Here is a 24,052-nt window from a genome sequence, read left to right as displayed (position 1 = left end):
TCAGCGGAAGAAACAAAGGAAGAGTAGGCGCGATTGAAATCCGCTAGCTCGAAGGATTTGAATCTGCTCAGGTAAAAAATACCTGCCAATTTTCTTAGGGCAGCAGGAGACGAAACGGCAACAGCAGCACAAGAATGAAGTATGGGTCATCACGCAGATTGATGCGTGGGTGGTCGATCGAGAAGAATTGAATTACAGAACTATTTAAAATAGTTTTATTTGAATCCGCCTTGTCAGTACACATTAACCTATCGTGGTTAAGTATATCAACCCAAAGAATTGGTTGCCGATTTCTAGAGGAAGATCGAAATAGCCATCAGAGCGTTGCCAATTATACGTGTGAAAATTGCCAATATGGTTGTTAAAATCTTGACTGATACGGGACCCTCAATCAGTGTGATCTCTCTAGACTTAATAAAAGATTGCTGTCTGTAACGAACAGGTGTTCCTAGAATTAGAAATTGGGAACTGATATTTTAACCATAAATTTATCGTAATGCGATAATACCACTTAATTGTGGAAGCAGATATTTTGAAGGCACATCAGGTTGTCATAGATATGACACAGCACCTTATCAAGTTTAAAGGAACGGAGAGCTCAGAAGAGGTTGTGGTCAACTCAAGTGATAAACCCACCAAGGGAGAGGAATCTGGACGTTAGACCTCATTAAGGACGATCCCGGATAGCAATGTTTATTTAGTGGAGACATGGAACATGTTATGAGTCAGCTCATGCAGGTTGTTGCTGTGTTGGAAGAAGAGAAGGAACCGGATTACATCATGATGATTCACAAGAAGGTTAATGAAGCAAAACTCAGCCCGCCCGAAAAGGATAATTTGAAGGCTATTTTGCTTTGTCATATGGATGTCTTTTATTCGAAGCCCGGAATGGTGAAGAATTATCTCTCTGAACATCAACGACTGGAGTCTGTGGAAGAAGAAGCCTTATCCAGCACCTGAAAAGCACTATGCAGCAGTAAAGAAGACGATCAGCGAGACGGAGGAGAATGGCCTCATTAATAAAAATCCCAGCCTATTCCTAAACCTCCTTGTGGTGGTACGTAAGGCTGATGGCACAGTACGAGTCTGTTTCGACACTAGAACAATTAATGAGCGCCTAGTTCCAGAATATGAACAAGCTCCGGTTATAAGAGAAGTTCTGGAAAATTCAGAAACAAGAATTTTTTTTTACTATTGATCTGACTGCATTGTTCCACCACATCTTGCTTGAAGGGAAATCACAACTGTTGACAGGTTTTCTGTTTGACCAACTGACATATACGTTTAGCCATCTCCCATTCAGTATTAAGACAGATTCTCCTGCACTAATCAGAGCGCTCGATAAGAACCTAACACCGGAAGTGAGGGAGTTCAGTAACAGATATATAGATGATATCATTTTGGCAGGTGAGACATAGAAAGACTCCTAGACCAGCTGTATAAGTTGCTGCAAAATTTAAATGAGGCTAACTTCAAGTTTAACCTGAAAAAGTCACAATTTTGTCAGGAAGAGGTCTAATTTTTAGGACACATTGTGGACGGACGTGGAGTGAGACCGAACCCACTCAAGATTGAGGCGATCCAGAATTTTCCTCCACCAGTCAGGGTGAAACATGTTCACCAGTTTTTGCGAATGACTCAGTTTTTCGTGAACCACTGCCCAGGATACTCCGAGACTGTAGCACCACTTCAAGAGCTCTTAAGCAAGAATTCAAGATGGACATGGAATCAAGACTGTACTAAAGCTTTCAACAGCATGAAAGGAATGTTAGCAAGCAGCGTGAAGCTAGGATATCAAGACTACAGGAAGAAATTCGTAATCCAGACAGATGCTTCAGGAGTAGGAATTGGATGCTGTATAAGAAAGAGAAAACACTGGAGCAAACACAGAGTTACCTAGGGTTCATGAGTAGAAAATTACGTAGCCATGAAATGAAATCCACTGTGTCCGAACTGGAGATGCTTTCAGTATTGGAAGAAAGTTGTTTATGGTTTTCCTGTAATTATCCGTACGGACCATAAAACTCTCACTTTCATTTTCCTCCGATCAAGTACAGAGGTGGGCGCTGTTCACGCAGAAAATTGATTTAACCCTTGAACATTGTACAGGAAGGAGAATGTGTTAGATGACGCACTGAACAGGAATCCCAGCCCAGGGGAGCTTATTATGCATCACATTGAGTTAACGGACGAGGATAAGGAAATCTTGGACAAGCTTGGTAATATGAGTGACGAACAACACAGGGAAGAATTTACCAGCACCCTGATCAACTTTCTTGTTTTTTTTTTTTTTTTTGTTATTTGCTTTACGTCGCACCGACACAGATAGGTCTTATGGCGACGATGGTGCAGGAAGGGGCTAGGAGTGGGAAGGAAGCGGCCGTGGCCTTAATTAAGGTACAGCCCCAGCATTTGCCTGGTGTGAAAATGGGAAACCACGGAAAACCATCTTCAGGGCTGCCGACAGTGGGGTTCGAACCCACGATCTCCCGAATACTGGATACTGGCCGCACTTAAACGACTGCAGCTATCGAGCTCGGTGATCAACTTTCTTACCAGGCAGCTAAAATCAGATGCACCAGAGTTCTTACCAGCGAAGAGGATAGCACCACGGTACATTATTACAATAATCTGCTCCACAAATGTATCGAACTGGATCACACTAAGTTCCATATTGTAGTACCCAAGGATTTACAGAGAGAACTGACGGCACACATACACAGAATAACAGGTCACGCAGGTATTGACAAGGTCATGAATAATAATACCTATATAAATGGTCTGTTATTGGACATTGTAAATTTTCCAGCTAACTCATTCCTGGTTGTCAGCGTTCCACCCTCGTGTGCTAGGTTGGGCTCATCAGTTGGTACCTAGCACACCTACCAAGACGCTGGCTAGTGCATACCGTGAAGGCCACTGCGTAGGCTACTTGGAACCACCGGCAGTGCCATTGCACTATGAGAGACTTTGTCTCCCTACCAAAAACCGATGCCTGCTTGGCCATCAGATGATTCCCTATGGGAATCAACATCTATATCACAAGGTGAATGTCGTGAAAGAGACATTCTTTTGGAGCAAGCTCAGGGACACAATTCGGAGCGTGATTAAGACTTGCGACACTTGCCAGCGAATGAAGCCTAAAACCTTTTTACTGTCACATCCACCTAAGCCTCTTCTACCTACCAAGCCGCTAGAACTATTCGCAGCAGACCTGTATGGCCCGTTACCAGCCAGTAGAAGAAATTGAAAGCATATTCTAGTAGTTATGGATGTATTTTCGAAAATGGTTGTACTTGGTCCTATACAGCGAGCAAACAGCAAGCAAGTCATTAGCCATCTCAAGAACAACGTGATATCAAAGCTAGGCAAGTCCGAGTACCTTCTAGCGGATCACGGCTTGCAGTTCAAGTCAGCGGTGTTCCGAGATACTATGCGGAAGCTAGGAATTAAGCATGTTTTGTCTTCTATTCGACACCCCCAGGCAAATTCTAGCAAACTTATTATGGCTGAGATAGGAAAGTTCTGCAGGATTTACGTGTCCGAGGCCCACTTCCATTGGATTGACATATTACCAACTATTACAGAGTGCATTAATAACACGGTGCACGAATCTACTGGTCAAATCCCTGTAGTTGACCATTTCAACCGGTATCCAGAAATACCTTGGCATAAGAAACTTCCATGTCCGCAGGACCCTAGACCATCACACGAGCTGTGTATCCAAGTGACCGCTGAGCAGTTGAAGAAACAGACCGAGAAAAAACTATGAAGATTACGTCTTAAGTGCTTCCGTAGACCGCTTCGAGTCGGAGAGTTGGTATTAATCAGGAGGCCTACGGTATCCTAACTTTTCGTGGGACCTTATGAAGTTACAGAGAACTTAAACAATAATGCTTATAAGGTCAGGTGCATGGACGGCGCTAATGTAACAGTTCATATCGCTGTCAATTTGAAGCTGTATTATAACCCTGACAGCATAGTGGAAGAAGGAGATGAAGAAGAGGAAGAGGACGAAGAAATCGGCGAGGAGTTCAACGCTTGAGCCTAGCAAACTTGCACGTCTTGACCAGGAGGTGCATGAGACAGATCATGAGAGTGAATGGAAGCTAACAGCTGCGCGACCCTAACCTCACGGCCATCTCTTTCGGTACAACACTCTCCAATATCATTTCATTTCAACTGTCAGGCATTAATCATTGCTCCAGAGGACTGCAACGGGCTTTGCCAGCCGGCAAAATTCCTATCCTCGCTGCTAGATGGGGGCTTCATTGATTCCATTCCTGACCTGGTTGAATGTGGAAACAGGCTGTGGATTTTTTCAATTACACTTGCAAAGAATTTTGGGGGCAAGCATATAGATAAATCAAAAATACCTTAGCAACAGAGGAGATGGATGTTAAATAATTATATTTTGAGGTGTTCTAGTTATAAACATCTCAAGTCATTGAGTATCCTACTATGTTTATAACTAGAACAACTCACAGTTCAAATATCATATAAAACAACTAAACAAACACAAAATTAACAAATTTAATAGGATATTAAACCATAAATGCATACATATAATAGTTCGCTATCAGCAGTAGGCGGGATTCAATTTACCGTCTTCTGTATATTATGAAATCCTCACCATTTACCAGTAACACTCAGTTTTGTCCAAAATTTTGTGTATTTGTAAGGATGATATCGATATTGCCCTTATTATTTTCAATAAGCTTACTCCACAAGTTTGTAATTTTTTTTTGCATCAACATTTTTCTCATTTCATTTTTTACATTCTAGGGACGATGGGGGTGATGAAGCAACTTTATCGGTAGACAATTCACAAAAGGTTATGATCCTAGGAGTATCCAAAGACTATGGTACATGCAAGTCAAAGTAAGTTATATTATCTACCATTTTTGTACGTTTTAATTTTTGTTTTATGTATATCTTTAATTTTTATATACTGTTTTGTTACAGGAAGAAAAATGGTGACAATTGCACAGCATTTGTTAATACTAACAAATGTGAATATTGTATTTATCATGTTCAGAAAGAATATAAAAAATGCTCTCGTCGTTCTGAACTGCAGAGCCCTAACATTGGGAATGGACTCAATGCACTGCGAAACAAAATATTAGGGAAAAATGAGGTAGGTGCATGCATTTTTAAGGGAAGTATTCAGAAAATGGTATTCATTGACTGTGATAGAAACCCATGAAGAAGATATCAAGGTACTTTTTTTTTAAAGTTACTGTTCTCAACTTGCAGAAACAGAAGAGGAAATAACTGTAAGGATTGTAACTGCTATCAGGATGTTTTATTTACTTAGTTACTTTGTGTTCCAAATAAGTAGTTGGTCTTTGAACCCCTCTGCAATCTTCTGATTATCTTTATTTATTTATTTATTTATTTATTTATTTATTTATTTATTTATTTATTTATTTATTTATTTATTTATTTATTTATTTATTTATCCTCCATGGCTCAGGCGGCAGCACGCTGGCCTCTCACTGGTTCCGTGGTTCAAATCCCAGTCACTCCTTGTGAGATTTGTGCTGGACAAAGCGGAGGTGGGACAGGTTTTTCTCTGGGTACTCCGGTTTTCCCTGTCTTCTTTCATTCCAGCAACACACTCCAGTATCATTTCATCTGTCAGTCATTAATCATTGCCCCAGAGGAGTGCAACAGGCTTCGGCAGCCGGCACAGTTCCTATCCTCATTCCATTCCTGACCCGGTCAAATGACTAAAAACAGACTGCGGCTTTTCATTATCATTCATTCATTCACTCATTTATTTATTTATTTATTTATTTATTTATTTATTTATTTATTTATTTATTACCGGGCGAGTTGGCCGTGCGCTTGCATCCGGGAGATAGTAGGTTCGAATCCCACTATCGGCAGCCCTGAAGATGGTTTTCCGTGGTTTCCCATTTTCACACCAGGCAAATGCTGGGGCTGTACCTTAATTAAGGCCACGGCCGCTTCCTTCCAACTCCTAGGCCTTTCCTATCCCATCGTCGCCATAAGACCTATCTGTGTCGGTGCGACATAAAGCCCCTAGCAAAAAAAAAAATTATTTATTTATTTATTTATTTATTTATTTATTTATTTATTTATTTATTTATAGTTTTCCGTGGTTTCCCACTTTTGCACCAGGCAAATGCTTGGGCTGTACGTTAATTAAGGCCATGGCCGTTTCCTTCCCAGTCCTAGCCCTTTCCTATCCCAACGTCGCCATTAAAACCTATCTGTGTCGATGCGATATAAAGCAAATAGCACCTAAAACAAAAGCATTAGCTAAACTGTTCTTAAAATTACTTCCAGTGTTATACGTTACATTAAAAAAAATATGAAGGATAATATAACTACAGTAGATATCAGTTAATTCAAAATCCCGCCTAATTCGAAGAAGCTCTCGTTCCCAGAAACATGAGATACAGTTTTGCATGTTATTTCAATTGTTTAATTCGAAATACGGATAATTCATAATTCGAAGTACAATGTCGGCCCCATTACCGAAATTCAGACTTTTAATTCGAAACTGCCTTTACATTTTAAAACAATAGTATGCTACAGAGTAATTTCAACTCGAAATTTATCCGCTCCGCGTCATAATAGAACGCGCGTTCCGGAACGTGGAGGGGTAGCTTCCCGCACTTACACACACTTTGGTGGGTCTACAGTGCGCTTCTTGATTGCTAAGTTGAATGAAATCGGAATTCTTTTGTATTCAACCTTTTAAGGAACGCTGTAATATCACGCAACAGGCAGTGTGCAGGTAAACAGAATCCGCGAACACTGGCGATGCCAACAATTGACGAAAAAACGTGGCCCGTATAATAAATTCGTAGGCACCGAACAATATTGTCATTGCCGGTGAAACTGCATTGCTTTATTTTAATGCGAGCCCAAACGGTCTTATGGTTTTAAAAGATAAATTGCCAGCCGGGAAATCGTACACAGGTGAGGGATGGGAGTCATAGTAGTGCGTTGCAATGCACATGGACGCGAGATACTTTACAGTATCTCCTTGTCATAGGAAAGTTCGATAAGCTACAATGTTTTAAGGGCTTCAGGCGCTTTCCATGCCAGTAAAAAGCATCTAAAAATGCAAACAGTACAGAAATCCAAAAAATAATGCATTTGCACAGGGGAACCGGCATAATTTATCCTCGTCTTTGAATTGTGCGATTTTTTTTTTCTTTCGTTGCATGAGGTTACGTTTGTCAGTGATTTATCCAAGTGCATTATTTGAACATTGTAAATGCACCTTGTTGGATACATTTCGGAAATAGTTTTTGCCATGGCATTTGAAAGGTTTAAACTGTGAATCAAGGTGATTGCATGTATTAATGGGTTTTAGAATACTTTGTGACGCGGCAAGTGTGTACATTTCTGAAGTACGAGAGAAGTGCCATGGTGGGAAATCGTACAAGGAGAGAGTCATAGGAAAGTTCTACTTTAAGGGCATCGGGTACTTTTTGTGTAAATACAAGGCATCTAAAATGCATACAGTGTAGTAATCCAATCAATAAAGCACTTGCACATGGGAGCCAGCGTAGATTTCTCCTCGTCTTTGAATCATGCTTTTTTTTTTCTTTCTTTCATTGCGTGAGGTTATGTTTACCAGTGAGATATCCGAGTGCATTATTTGAATACTGTAAATGCACATTCTTGGATACATTTTGGAAATAGTTCTTTTTTCATGGCATTTGAAAGGTATAAACTGTGAATCAAGGTTAACTGCATGCAGTAACGGGCCTTAGAATATTTTGCAACGCGGCAAGGGTTGGTACTTCTGAATTGCGAATTGGCGGTTAATTCGAAATCGCGTAATTTGAAGTCCGATTTTTGAGTCCCAACGACTTCGAATTAATGAGGTTTTACTGTAATATTACATTACAGTACTAATACTAATTAAGAATTAATATAATACTTAAAACAAATATTAGAACAGGAGATTTCAGTTGGTATCTAATAAATTGAATAATATGGTTTACAATGTTTATACTAAGTTTTCTTTTTTAAATTTCTTCATATCTATTCAATTACACTGCCTGACAAAAAAAAAAAAATTGAAGCACCCAGAAGAAATGGTTGTATGTCAGTGTAACTTCATACACATACACAACATCGATGAGTATGTAAATGATTAGAGTTTCAATTCTCTGTGATAGGTAGAACAGCCACCAGAGCGCATTAGTGTTGTTCATGTTAATGTTCTTACCAGGCCTTGTAGGGCATCTAAGTGAGCGTGAACAGTGTCAGATATTGAGTGATCTCTGTAAAGGACACGGAGATGCTGCGTACTCGTGTGAGACAGCGTTATTAGCACCTGACAGAGTTTGAAAGGAGCCTCATTGTGGGTCTCCATTAGGCCGGCTGGTCATATAGTGAAATATCCAGATTTGTGTGGGCATTCGGATGTGACAGTAGCCCAATATTGGACTGCATGGGAACATTAGGGCAGGCATACTCATTGTGAAGGTTCTGTTCGACCCCATTTGACCACCACAAGGTAGGATCACCATATTTTTTACTAAGCACATCATAACCCCTTCACATCTGTGCTTGCCAGTCAAGACAAGTAATGGAATCCCTGGCAATGTCCCGCACCATTAGAGACTAGCAGCAGCTGGACTACGGAATTACCGTCCCATGCATAGGCTGCCATTAACACCACAAACAAACGGCTGCATTTGGGGAAGTGCTGTGATCTTGAAGCATGGTTTGCTAGTGAATAGCATCGCATTGTGTTCAGCACTACCTCAGATGTCCATTATCTGCAAGTATGGTGGCGACGTGGAGAGAGGTCGCGTTCTTCCAATGTTTTGAACACAGCAGTGTTACTCCTGGCATCATGGTAAATGGAAATGCATATGGTTTTTAGTGCCGGGAGTGTCCGAGGACATGTTCTGCTCCCCAGGTACAGGTCTTTTGATGTGACGCCCCTAGGTGACTGCATCGTGATGAGTAGAGCCCAGAAGTTAGGCAAAATGCCTTTTGTATCTGACTGGATATATTGAAAAATCAGATAGAGATAAATATGTTTTCGTGCATTTAGGGAGTGTAGAGACAATTTTTAGTTTGCCTTTTTTTTGTGCCTATTTTGGCTTCTGTTGCCTATTTTAAGATTTAAAGCTTTTTTTTTTGATCGTTATGCAATTTTTTCTGCGATTTACACATTTTAAAAAGCACATAATGAATTTCCGTACATCGAAGACAAAAAAGGTTGCACAAATTAAATTACATATTGCCGTCACAAATATCTATTTAAATATTGTTCCCTGTAAATCGTTGATTTGCTTTCAGGTGTTCGAAAGCTTATTTTCTCAACCCATTCATTTAACCTCTGTAAATACCAGAACCTTCATTAGTGAAAGGAATGCACAAGCACAATGATTACCAGGAAAGAGAGAGCATGAGGGAAGTACGCATCTTCTCCTTCCTCACGCCCCTTTTGCTGTGACAATGCATAATTACCTGTTATTCCCGATTTCGAAATGAAAAGATAATGCAGAGGAAGGGAGGAAATCACTTCTGTCTAAAAGGTCAAACATAAAAGAAGCTGTTAATCTACTGTTGAACTTGTTAAAGGCAACTCGGGTGTTCACGCTGACTTACTTATCCTGCCGAAATTTTCATCGTTGCATGGTAAATTACATGGCTATGTTCGCAAATTCGGTTCGGATACACTTTCTACTGATGGAGCTATAATCTTTTGGAAAATCTGTGAAAAATCTATTAATCACGAAAGAAGTAGGCCTACTTTATAACTTAACATTTTGCAACTACGAAACATAAGTCTAGGTTAAATATTGTTGGCCCTAAGATCAATTTAATATCAACAGCATTTACAACATCCAGCAGGCAATTTTCTCTGGATGTATGTAAAGCTTTCTTGGAATCCGGAATTCCATTCTGGAAACTAGAAAATCAATCCCTCAGGACGTTTCTGCAGAAGTACACTAAAGAAGAAGTTCCGTGAGAATCCACATTAAGTAAAACGTACTTGAATATCTCCTGTGAGGAGACCCTGCAGAGGATTCAAAGCAGAGTTGCAGAAAAGATCTGGATCTCCATTGATGAAACTACAAATGCAATGGGACGTTACATGGCCAACGTCATCATTCGAACTATGGAAGCAAAGCAAACTGACCTATCATCAGTATTTCTTTTGACGACAGAAGAGATGGAGAGAGCAAATGGTTCCACAGTGGCACAGTTGTTCACAAATTCATTAATTTTACTCTGGCCGGATGGACTACGGCATGATGATGTCCAACTTTTTGTCACAGATGCAGCACCTTACATGAAAAAAAAGCAGCTACAGCCTTGAAAGTTCTCGTTCCTAAAATGCTCCACCTCACATGTCTAGCCCATGGACTTCACATTTTTGCTGAAGAGATAATAAGTTTGTATCCTCACGTGGATAAGTTAGTTTCGAATACCAAGAAAATCTTCCTAAAATCACCCTCCTGAATCCGGGTTTTCAAGGATGTGGCACCAGAGCTCCCTTTACCACAACAGCCAGTTCTCACCAGATAGGGAACCTGGATCTCAGCAGTCATATATTACAGCAACAATTTGGACAAGATACGTGGGGTACTTCATGCCGTGTCAGTAGACGAAGTTGTTTCAGTTCGCGAGGTAAAAAAAGTTGAATATTGTGTTCGTAAGATTTTTTACAGGTGGATAGAAAAGGTGCATTTTATTTCCTGTAGATTCATTTAAGCTGTCTGTTTTTGTGAAGTGAGTGACTTGTTTTGCTTTCTGTGTCCGCTTTAAGGTCTCAAGTTTTTTACCTAAGGTATTCTGCTTTTTTATGGCTAGATTTTCTATTTTTTCATTTGTGACGTACTGGAAGTGATCCCAAAAGCTGCGTGGCAGTTCCTGGGACACTTTCAGGTGTAGGGGGTATAGTATATTATTCAGGTACTGCTTTTTAGGATAGAAAAATTTGATTTCGGTTTTTAACCAAATTCTATTAGTTTTTCTCAAAGTTTCGCAAGTTTGATAAGTGTTTCTTTGTTTATTGTTGTATTTATTTAACAACTTTGGAGTTAAGTCATAAGCGAGGATTTCTTTTAAAAATGCAATATTCTTAGTTGTGTTCATTAATTTGATTCTGATATTCCTATATTTATATGCATTGCACCTTGCCTGGTTGGCGCTAATATCTTGATTGATAAATTTCATTTTTATTCCGTATTGATAGTCACCATAAGTCATAAGTGAAAGAAAAGTTCCACCTAATCAATACTATTTTATTGTCACATGTAGGACCGGTTTCGACCTCTCAAAAGGTCATCCTCAGCTACACTAGAATTGCATTTACATATTATGCCTCATATTGAGAGCTAATGACATACTCTAGAATTCAACGATTTTAAAGTGGTTATACCATGCTGAGAATTCAATATTATACAATTACAAAAATTAATTGCTCTTGTTACACTCAATGTACATATGTAAGAATCTAATATGAGTTCGTCTTTTCTTTAGTGTGATGAGTATGTTGGAGTATTTTTAAACATAGGCATTTGCCTAGTCAGTTTAATTGATCTCTAATCTTATGAATATTTAGTCATGTATGAAATGAACTTAGTTGAACAATTGGAAATAATCAGTATTATAGCCGTTTTAACAATAATTTACACTAAATGTAGAAATATACATGTTGATAGTTCAATAAACCAAATGACTAGCCAAAATAAAACAGTAGTAAATATAATTTAACGTGCTTGACTGCACTGTTGATTGTCTAATGCGGCAGGTAATAGTGGTTCTTGCGTTGTACAGTTCGTGTTATATTAGAACACTTAAACACATTAAAACAATAAAAGTCACAATAAAAATTAGTGGACATGGTTTAACTTAATTGTACAGTTGACTGTCTAAAGCTGCAGATAATAGTAGTTCTTGCGTTGTTGCAGTGCATATAATGTTAGAATTATGTGAAATAGCTCATAAGCAAAACTCTTAAACACATTAAATCATTAAAATCACTGTAATGTGCGTTGGATGTAAACTTCAGTTGACAGTCCAAATACGAACACAATATTCAACCAAGCAGAAAATGAAATTTTAAGCAAAGGACCTAAACATAATTGGGGTAACACCTCAGTACTACAGGATATCACAACCGTGGTAACTGAAACAGAATTAGCTATACAAAGGATTCCACATGAAATACGAGAAGAAGTCAAACACGAAATAGCAAAAAAAAACTACCACAATACGTCAATAAAATACAAGCTAACATCTCTGATAGAGCAAATATAACGCATTTAAATAATCTCAAGAACAAAATCAAACAGAATAATCTCCTTATAACAAAAGCCGACAAAGGAAACACAACGGTAATTATAAATAAAGATGAATACATTCTCAAAACGAAGAAATGTTTCAACAATGACACGTTTCGCATTATACGTAAAGATCCCACAAATACAGTACAAAGAAACCTAAAGAATCTACTCAAAAACACAAATTTCTTGCTAACTGAAACAGAAGCAAATAATCTTATAACAATGAACCCCCAGCTACCTAATGCAAAAGCCCTTCCAAAAATTCATAAAGAAAACACACCTATGAGAACCATTATAAATTACGGAACTAGTCCCACATATAAACTTTCTAAATATATTCAGAAATTTCTTAGAAACCATTATTTTTTCAAGCAAATAAGTCTGTACGAAATTCAATAGACTTTTGTAATAAAACTAAAGAATTACAATTAGAACAGTACCACTCCATAGCTTCTTACGATATAAATAACATGTACCCAAACATCCCCACTAAAGAAACTATAAGTATAATCAGAACTAATCTAAAAACTTACAGTAAGTTAAGTACTTTTGAAATCGAAGAATTCATGACATTACTCGAATTTGCAGTCAATAACAACTTTTTTAAGTTTCACGACACTATATATCAACAAACAGGTTTACCGATGGGGTCTCCCGCATCTGGCATAATAGCAGAAATATACATAGACCACCTTGAATACAATTCTATTTGCAAAATAGAAGGAATATTCTTCTGGTGTAGATTTGTCGATGACGTATTTGTCGTCATCGACAACAGAATAACTAACGATAATATTATACTAGATAAAATAAATGCCATAGACACGCATATACAATTCACTGAAGAATCTGAGAATAATTGTAAGCTAAACTATCTTGATCTGACGATTACTAGGCATGAAAACCACCTAACCTTCAAAATTTACCGTAAACCCACTCGCACAATAAATACTATAAAGACGGACTCCGTTCATCCTGACTCCCATAAGAAAGCAGCATACCAAAGCATGATTTACAGAGCCTTTAAAAAACAGACCTCAACGAAGAGTTACAATTAATTCATGAAATAGCCAGAAAAAACGGTTATAAAAAAGAGATGATAAATTCCATTATTCGTAAGATCGAATCCCGTCCCAAAACTACACTGCTGAAACCAGATAAACCTAGAAAAGATTTCACAACTTTCACTTTTAATAACACGTGCATATATTCTCTATCTAATGTCTTTAAGAAGCATAATCTTAAAATAGCTTTCAGAACTACACATAACAGCAGGCATATTATACATAATACCAAATCAGTCAACAATAACAACAAATATTTTCAATCAGGAGTATATCGAATTAGATGTAACAACTGCTTAACAAGTTACATAGGGCGTACTGGAAGAAATTTTGCAATAAGGTATAATGAACATGTCAACGCTATTAAGCATAATCATTTCTCTGCAATAGGACAGCACATGCACGATTACAAACATAATTTTACGGACATAGATAATGATTTGAAAATATTAAATACAAATCCGAAAGGCCCTTTGCTTAATATATACGAGGAGTTATACATAACATTTGATCAATATACAAATCCCAATTATAATATCAACGAACTAACTGAGAAAACCAACATTTTATTTAAATAATTATCCCAATTGTAAAGAATGATTACATCAAATTAGTTAACAAACAGCGTCATACGCAAGCCATAGTGCGGACAGCAGACACGCCCGGCCCCGTCCATACACACAACAAGGCTTCCCCCACACACACCCCTCCAACCCCTCCACAACAGCCGACAACATTATCAGAAGTACAAGGTACAATACGCGACAGACAGCCAAACAGTAAACATCTCAACCACCCCACAGCAGTAAGTAAATGTTCATAGAACTCACACTAGTATACAACTTTTATTTCAATCAGAATTTCTAATTCAATCATTTCGACTTGCAGATATTCACCATCATAAGAAAGGAAAGAGCCACCATTAACGACCTTGGATTCAAAAAGTGAACAAATTTCTAGAACATTAATCAACGTCAAACAAACAAATTATTAAAGGTTACAAAATACTAAATTGGAAAGTGGTTGAGTAATATTCATACATATTGGCAATGATTACAGTATTTTAAGCTTTAAACTTGCAAACAACATAGAAGGTGTCTGTCTCTTATTAATTTGGACTGTCAACTGAAGTTTACATCCAATGCACATTACAGTGATTTTAATGTTTTAATGTGTTTAAGAGTTTTGCTTATGAGCTATTTCACATAATTCTAACATAATACGCACTGCAACAACGCAAGAACTACTATTATCTGCAGTTTTAGACAGTCAACAGTGCAATTAAGTTAAACCTTTTTTTTTTGCTAGTTGCTTTACGTCGCACCGACACAGATAGGTCTTATGGCGACGATGGGACAGGGAAGGGCTAGGAGTGGGAAGGAAGCGGCCGTGGCCTTAATTAAGGTAGAGCCCCAGCATTTGCCTGGTGTGAAAATGGGAAACCACGGAAAACCATTTTCAGGGCTGCCAACGGTGGGGTTCGAACCTACTATCTCCCGAATACTGGATACTGGCCGCACTTAAGCGACTGCAGCTATCGAGCTCGGTAATAAGTTAAACCATGTCCACTAATTTTTATTGTGACTTTTATTGTTTTAATGTGTTTAAGTGTTCTAATATAACACGAACTGTACAACGCAAGAACCACTATTACCTGCCGCATTAGACAATCAACAGTGCAGTCAAGCACGTTAAATTATATTTACTACTGTTTTATTTTAGCTAGTCATTTGTTTTATTGAACTATCAACATGTATATTTCTACATTTAGTGTAAATTATTGTTAAAACGGCTATAATACTGATTATTTCCAATTGTTCAACTAAATTCATTTCATACAGGACTAAATATTCATAAGATTAGAGATCAATTAAACTGACTAGGCAAATGCCTATGTTTAAAAATACTCCAACATACTCATCACACTAAAGAAAAGACGAACTCATATTAGATTCTTACATATGTACATTGAGTGTAATAAGAGCAATTAATTTTTGTAATTGCATAATATTGAATTCTCAGCATGGGTATAACCACTTTAAAATCGTTGAATTCTAGAGTATGTCATTAGCTCTCAATATGAGGCATAATATGTAAATGCAATTCTAGTGTAGCTGAGGATGACCTTTTGAGAGGTCGAAACCGGTCCTACATGTGACAATAAAATAGTATTGATTAGGTGGAACTTTTCTTTCATTTATGACTTATGATGTTGATAATATACGAAACTTGTACCACTTTTAACCAATAAGTTGCCTTAAGCAATTTAGTGTATCGACAAGGTGGAAAATAAAAAAATACTTAGTTGTGAATCTGTTTAAGTGCGATACGGACCATGAGCTGATTTTAGGTAATCCTTCTAGTGTTTCGGTATTTTCTCGTTTAATGTAACCTTCAATGTTTGAAATTCAGCGTGTCACAGTTTGCCCTGGATTCCCGTCTTCACTAATTTCAATTCGATGCTAAACCTTGTGTTTTAGAAATTTACTTGAGCATCCTGATTATGTCTTCATTTTGGGTTTAGTGGATCTGTATCTTTTGTTAAAGTTAAAAAGTTTATTTAAACATCCTTGGTTTGTGTGTTAAGTATCAGCTGCTCTGTCACTTATTAACTTTGTTTCTGGTAATTTTTCTTTGTTAATTTGAATTAATTTGAGTCGAGGGTGATTGATTGCGAACCTTTTCTTCCCCATAATGACATACCTTCTCACGGTTCTCAATAGGGCTCCAATACGTTCCACAATGCTTCCTTAGTTGTCAATGTTAGGCCTATAAGTTGTTTCCCTTGCGTATGGTTCAATTTTGCGTATTTATAAGTCTACCTTCATATTTCCGAGCTTAGATGTGAATTCGCTGCTACTTTGTTGATATTTTTCTATTATCTCCATATTTATTTCATTTTCGTTATTATTGGTTTTATTATTTTTTATCTTATTAATATTTTTATGGGTGTATTCTCTCGATACTGTCTACAAGTTCCTGCATCAGCTGTCCGAAGAAAGCCTTGGGTGTCATTGAAAAGGCATATTACGGGAATGAGCAGCTAGTTTCCCACTGCTTTCCTCACCAAGGTACACACCACCTACCCCTTCAAGCGATGGTGGAGTCCTTAGTTCAAGGCCCAGCGAAAACAGCAAGTGCGCTGTGTGAAAATACAACAGCTCTGGAGACACAGGTGAAGCCTGCAAGCAGTGATGGCGGCTCTGGCATCATGAAGATGGCAACTCCACGGGACGACAGGATCATTGTAGCAATGGTGGAGTCCGTAGTTCAAGGCCCAGCGGAAACAGGGAGTGCGCTGTGCGAAAGTACGACAGCTCTGGAGACACGGGTGAAGCCTGCAAACAGTGATGGTGGCTCCGGCGTCATGAAGATGGCAACTCCACGGGTCGACGGGATTACTATAGCACCAACAACCAACAAACGAGGGTTCCACCTAACCAGGACACTAGTCCCAGCATGAAATCATATGCGGTAGGAATGCTGAATTCAGCACCCCGGAAAAAGAGGTGACTCAACAGGACCAAGATCACGACGTGCGAGCCTCTCCCGTGCATCACATTGGTGGACTACGAAGACGCGTACGTCCTGGCAGAACACAAAGGCACGACCAAGGGGAAAGTCAGTGGAGTGTCAACTGCCACGCGAAGACCTGTGGATCATTGCTACCGAGAACAGGGACACCGTCAGCCAGACCCGGCGGATCCCCCATGGGAAGGTGGTAGCCACCGATCGAACTATAAGGCTGCGAAATGTAAACTGCAAAAGCGTCAACGAGAAGACAGGGTGATTGAGGTAGTCTACGTGTAATTGAATAGTGAGAACAAAGCGAGACGAAGACAGTAGATATAAGGGCACCTAGATATAATTTAAGACGTAGAGTAAGGAATGTACAGGGTAGATAATGAAGGTTTTAGGAGGATAACTGTCGAAACTGACGTAAAACCTTCAATTATTATGTTCAGTATATTTTAATTATAGTTTATTTAATGCTAAATTGTCTTTTATTAAATGTTAAATATGATTAATATATGATTTCCCTGTAAATATGTAGTATAGAATTGTATAACCTCAGATACGTATTGTGTATACGTTTAACCTCAAAATCTATAGAGTCGAAAGTGGTAGAAAATTCCATAATGTTCGTATGTTAGACTTATTGTACTATAATTTGGTATATATGAAGGGTTCTGGAAACTTACTGTAAGGTTTTATTATCCAGATACATGTAGAGACGTTACGAATGTTGTAGATATTTCCATGTACATTTGTAAATAGTAGAGGAAAGTTTGAGTACCCATTCGACTAGCTGGTCGATCGATGTTTCAAGTGTGTTCCATTAGAGTGTTGTAAGAACTCTTCCAGAAGTCGATCATTCTAGATGGTTGATCGAATAGTATAAATATCGAGCTGTCAGTCAGTGAGACAGTCTGAGTATTGGACTCGAGTGAGTGAGGCGGTGAATTCAAGAGAATGCATGTTATAGTGCGCGAGACAGTGTTGTTGATATCTGTACTGGTTAGAATCGACTTCAGGGTACTCTGCTATTGAGTGTTGTATATAGTGTCATTTGCGATTGTGTATAATTGTGTGTTGTGACGTACAGTGTAAATAAAGCAATTTATATAAGGAAGTGAACGTGTTCTCGTTTGATATTTATTTACGTAAAATAACATCGCAACATAGAACGTTAAGGGCTGCTGACAGTGGGATTCAAACCCATTATCTCCCGGATGCAAGCTCACAGCTACGCGCCTCTATGCACACGGCCAACTCGCCTGTTCAACAGATTTTAACAATGGTATTGTTATGCAGTCTATCATTCATTAATAAATCACTTTGGGAGTGGCGACCCCATCGTACTAACAGCCTATATCTGCTTCATTCATTACATCCCTGACCCGGTCAATGACTGGAAAACAGGTTGTAGGTTTTCATTTTTCATTGTTATGCAGAAGATGTAAACATTTTTATTGCGCTGGTAACAAGGTTACTGAAAATGAAGTGAAATTTAACGCATTGGTAAACGTATTGATTGAAATAATAACATTAAGTTATTTATTAGACCACCTAATCAATACAAAATCGTCTTGGATGATTTACATAAATTTGTTAACTAATAGTGGTACATGTTTCGCCTTCCCTGAAGGCATCATCAGCCATAGTCTTAACCTTAAATTAAAAATAAGCGTCTAAATAACATGTAGTAATGAAATGAATTTTAAAATCTTGAAGAGATTTGAAGTAAAATAACATGTAGTGGTAAACGTATTCCCTGGTGTTTTAATTTGTTTAGCGCCATTCCACATGAAATTGTATTACTAGATTCCAATATCAGACTCTTATTAAGCTGTAATGTGGAAGTTCAGGTCAAAAACAGAATTACAGTAGGACACATACGAAGATATGTTAAAATTAATTATGTAATGAAACTCAGAAATTGTTGTAGAAAATAAAAATACTGAAAATGTAACCTGGATGCAAACGTTAAGATTCGGGTTATGTATCTTATAAAATAATTCCTATCACACAGTATAATTTTGTCTTTTGTCTAATACTATTTATGAGGATGCGCATTATGGCGAAAGTTAGTTTATATTTGTAATTAATGGCACTGTATTCGGCGTAGGATGGTTTATTGTATTATTCATTTATTATTGTTAATTTAATAAATAGTTTCTTTTTTCCAAGACAATGTAAGAATAGTAACTGGCAAGCATTTATCTCACTTTAGTGTAAATAATTATTAGCAAGTTGTTATGAAGTCAAAGAAATATAACCTTAATGTCCTCATTTGACGGACGAATCACCATGAACACCGTATACCTTTACTCCATATGTGCGTCGCGGATAGGTTTGGAATAGAAACCAAGCTTTTGACACGCACTCTAATGATTAGAGAATGTGCACTATCACCTCTAGTACCTTAACGACTAACATTTAGAAGGTTAAAAAATGTTGGACTATTGGGACTTCAACCCATAAATAACTGCATCAAACAATGCTGTCGTAATGACTATGGCTAACTAGGAAGCTTGCTGCTGAGTTGCTTACGTGCAACGCATATAGTCAGTAGCAACAACTTGCTAGCTTGGGAAATCTTTAAAAATTCTGTGATAGCAGGACAGGAAGCATGTTATATTTTATAAATATATTCCGTACATAGATTACATTTTAACAACTTATTTTTCATATTGCATCATGCAGATGTAGATTCATCACAATGTGCAGCCATCTTGATTCTTACAATAGTGTCCCCAATAGGAGCAAAATCCCAGATAAGAGCATTAACTGCCTCTCCAACCTTGGCATAGCTAAACTTGAGAATATTCTTAGTACGAGTTTTCAACCTAACTTCCAGATAAATGTGCAAACTGACATACATTTAAATCGCACTTTTATCCGGCCATCGTAGTACAGGCCCTAAGAGTAGTCTCTTCTTAAACTGTAAGTTATACTGATTTATTTAAGACTAGGAACTGCCACGGCATTCACCTTAGTACAGGACAATGGAAAACCACGGAAAACCATTCTCAGGACAGCCAACGGTGGGGATCATCCCTCCTCCGTCTCCTGAATACAGAGGCATAGAGTCACGGCAGAAACATGACCACCCTTCCTCTCCTTGGTTGGCCAGTCGTAGTGCAGAGCTGTTGGTTCACAAACCAACTGTGACCACTTGTGGGCTGAGACCCACTCTGCATCTGCCAACTGACACTATTATTATTATTATTATTATTATTATTATTATTATTATTATTATTATTATTATTATTATTATTATTATTATTCCTTTTGAACTTGTATTCTTTAAGTTAAATACTGAACAATAATAGCACGTGCTTTCATCATAACCTCAAAAATAAACACAGTGTAGAGTGGCAGTCAATCTCAAGCATTAGTAAAATATTTCTAATGTAGCCCAACTGTAAAATCTGGGCAAAGAGTAATTATAAAATCAGTTGAAATTAATCTCATGGAATAGTAAAATATTTCAAACGCCATCCTCTCACTCCGTGCTACCAGTCTACATTCTTGGAGCTCTGCAACTATCAATCCCAACTAACAATGGATATGTGCCATATCTGTAAAAATAACATATCTGATAGGTCAGGCAAAACTAACAGGATTATGTGTGGTTTATGCGATAAAGCGTTTCAAACAAAGCAAGTGTCTACATGAAAAGGCTGAGGGAAACACTATAAAGGAAGAATGAAGTCTCTAGGGCTGCTGAAGAAATGATAGGAAGAAAGGAAAGATCACCTAAGAATCAATGGATAACTCAGGAGATACCGATGAACGACGAAAGCACAAGAATGCAAAAAATGAAGAGGGCAAAAAGGAATACAGACTATTAAAGAATGAAGTGGATAGAAAGTGCAGGATAGCTAATGAGAATGGTTGAAACAGAAGTGCAAGGATGTTGAAGGTTGTATGGTCATAGGAAAGGTAGATGCATACAGGAAAATGAAGGAAACCTTTGGAGAAAGGAAAACTATGTGTATGAATTTCAGGAGCTCAGATGGAAAAACACTTCTAGGGAAAGGAGACAGCTAAAGACATAGATGATACTGTTCTGGAGCAAGAAGAGGCTGTTGATTCTGATGAAATGGGGGACCCAATTTTGAGGTCAGAATTTGACAGAGCTTTGAGAGTCCTAATTAGGAACAAGACAGCTGGAATTGATAACACTCCCTCTGAATTACTGACTGCCTTAGGAGAAACCAGCTCGGCAAGGTTATTCTATTTGATGTATCCACACAGACACACACAAAATGCTGTCAACTTGCGAACACAGATTTATTCACAATTATTTACAAATTAAATAAACATAACCTAAATCACTGCCGTCACAACACTCCGTAAACCTCAACAAACCACCATTTCAACAACTGCCTATCACTAAGCACATGCTACATGGAGATTGCAACCTTAGAACAGTTGACTGCTGACAGTATAAACATGTCGGCCACGAGGTCACAAGTATAACTTCTGTTAAACCACAACTCCAACTAAACAGTAACTCGTTTCTACCATCTAGACCACCTCCTTATATAGGTGCCTGGCCAGGTTTCTAGAAAGATATGTTACAAAATACCTTCTTGTAAATACTTAAACCCCAGATATAATGTAGAGAATATTCTCCATAATTCTCCTCTGACCTAGTGCCATTCTGGATGTTACAGTGTGTTTCACAATACTGTAGTGGATTACAAATCATGTATACAGGTAATAATAAATTATATACTAGTAATTACAGGTTCTTACAATAACTAAACTTATATAAATGTCTATATATAGCACGTTTCATGACATAACCTCACAAAAAATACGATCATCCGGCTACGTAAATAATAATAACATAATAATAATAATCAGTCAATACTGATCTGCATTTAGGGCAGTCGCCCAGGAGGCAGATTCCCTATCTGTTGTTTTCCTAGCCTTTTCTTAAATTATTTCAAAGAACTTAGAAATTTATTGAACATCTCCCTTTTAGTTGACAACCTAATTACACTTTTATTATTATTTATAAATTTCATTTTCCGTGTTGACAGATTCAAAGTATAGATAAGAAAAGTGTTTTTCCACCAATCAATACACAATTTATTTTAAATAGATTAAACTAGTACCGGTTTCGGCTCTTTAACGGCCATCATCAGCTAGTACATGATTTGTTTCAACCATTAAGTTGTTATTGTATTAGACATCCGGATGTCTAATGGGGGATGGAAATGTATACAATAGAAGTTCTGATATTTAAATGCCTTACGTTTTGCCTGGTTGGCTTCCGTATTATTATTTATAAATTTCATTTTCCGTGTTGACAGATTCAAAGTATAGATAAGAAAAGTGTTTTTCCACCAATCAATACACAATTTATTTTAAATAGATTAAACTAGTACCGGTTTCGGCTCTTTAACGGCCATCACCAGCTAGTACATGATTTGTTTCAACCATTAAGTTGTTATTGTATTAGACATCCGGATGTCTAATGGGGGATGGAAATGTATACAATAGAAGTTCTGATATTTAAATGCCTTACGTTTTGCCTGGTTGGCTTCTGTATTATTATTTATAAATTTCATTTTCCGTATTGACAGATTCAAAGTATAGATAAGAAAAGTGTTTTTCCACCAATCAATACACAATTTATTTTAAATAGATTAAACTAGTACCTGTTTCGGCTCTTTAACGGCCATCATCAGCTAGTACATGATTTGTTTCAACCATTAAGTTGTTATTGTATTAGACATCCGGATGTCTAATGGGGGATGGAAATGTATACAATAGAAGTTCTGATATTTAAATGCCTTACGTTTTGCCTGGTTGGCTTCCGTATTATTATTTATAAATTTCATTTTCCGTATTGACAGATTCAAAGTATAGATAAGAAAAGTGTTTTTCCACCAATCAATACACAATTTATTTTAAATAGATTAAACTAGTACCGGTTTTGGCTCTTTAACGGCCATCATCAGCTAGTACATGATTTGTTTCAACCATTAAGTTGTTATTGTATTAGACATCCGGATGTCTAGTGGGGGATGGAAATGTATACAATAGAAGTTCTGATATTTAAATGCCTTACGTTTTGCCTAGTTGGCTTCCGTATTATTATTTATAAATTTCATTTTCTGTATTGACAGATTCAAAGTATAGATAAGAAAAGTGTTTTTCCACCAATCAATACACAATTTATTTTAAATAGATTAAACTAGTACCGGTTTCGGCTCTTTAACGGCCATCATCAGCTAGTACATGATTTGTTTCAACCATTAAGTTGTTATTGTATTAGACATCCGGATGGCCGTTAAAGAGCCGAAACCGGTACTAGTTTAATCTATTTAAAATAAATTGTGTATTGATTGGTGGAAAAACACTTTTCTTATCTATACTTTGAATCTGTCAATACGGAAAATGAAATTTATAAATAATAATACGGAAGCCAACCAGGCAAAACGTAAGGCATTTAAATATCAGAACTTCTATTGTATACATTTCCATCCCCCATTAGACATCCGGATGTCTAATACAATAACAACTTAATGGTTGAAACAAATCATGTACTAGCTGATGATGGCTGTTAAAGAGCCGAAACCGGTACTAGTTTAATCTATTTAAAATAAATTGTGTATTGATTGGTGGAAAAACACTTTTCCTATCTAAACCTAATTACACGTTGATACTTGCATTATTTACCCATGGGTGAGAGAGTATTGCTTTCAAGTTATATCAGTTTATCACATTTGCATCACATTTAGTATGTAAGATTCATGAGACACGAGAAATGCCATCCGATTTTTGGCAGAATGTTGTTATACCTATTCCCAAGAAAGCCGGTGCTGACAAGTGTGAAAACTACTGCACTATTAGTTTAGTATCTCACGCCTGCAAAATTTTAACATGTATTATTTACAGAAGAATGGAAAGACAAGCTGAAACTGAGTTGGGAGAAGATCAGTTTGGCTTCAAAAAAAATGTAGGAACATGTGAAGCAATCCTGATTTTACGTGTGATCTTAGAGGATCGAATTAGGAAGGACAAGCCGAAACGCAGGTTGATAGAGCAAAACGCCTGGAGAAAGCCTTACATTGATTTTTGACGTGCTCTATTGGTGGGAAAATATCTTATTCCCTCCACGGGAACTTACAATTTCCTTTCGGAATTGCTAGGCGGGCAATA

At 37.5% G+C, this 24,052-nt stretch overlaps 1 protein-coding gene across 2 annotated transcripts in view; it reads left to right on the top strand.

Annotated features, from left to right (window-relative positions):
* Mcm10 (minichromosome maintenance 10 homolog) overlaps nt 1-24,052 on the top strand; it is a 143,486-nt gene that overhangs the window by 49,731 nt on the left and 69,703 nt on the right. For both annotated transcript variants that reach the window (XM_067153264.2, XM_068225559.1), the window contains 2 exons: nt 4,786-4,881; nt 4,966-5,137. In XM_067153264.2, coding sequence (XP_067009365.2) covers nt 4,786-4,881; nt 4,966-5,137 — 268 coding nt within the window. The remainder of the gene's footprint in view (nt 1-4,785; nt 4,882-4,965; nt 5,138-24,052) is intronic.

Source organism: Anabrus simplex, chromosome 1 (genome assembly GCF_040414725.1).
Source record: "Anabrus simplex isolate iqAnaSimp1 chromosome 1, ASM4041472v1, whole genome shotgun sequence".
In the NCBI taxonomy this organism is placed as follows: domain Eukaryota; kingdom Metazoa; phylum Arthropoda; class Insecta; order Orthoptera; family Tettigoniidae; genus Anabrus; species Anabrus simplex.
Note: the sequence above shows the minus strand (reverse complement) of the source record. Positions and strands in the feature narration are given on the sequence as shown.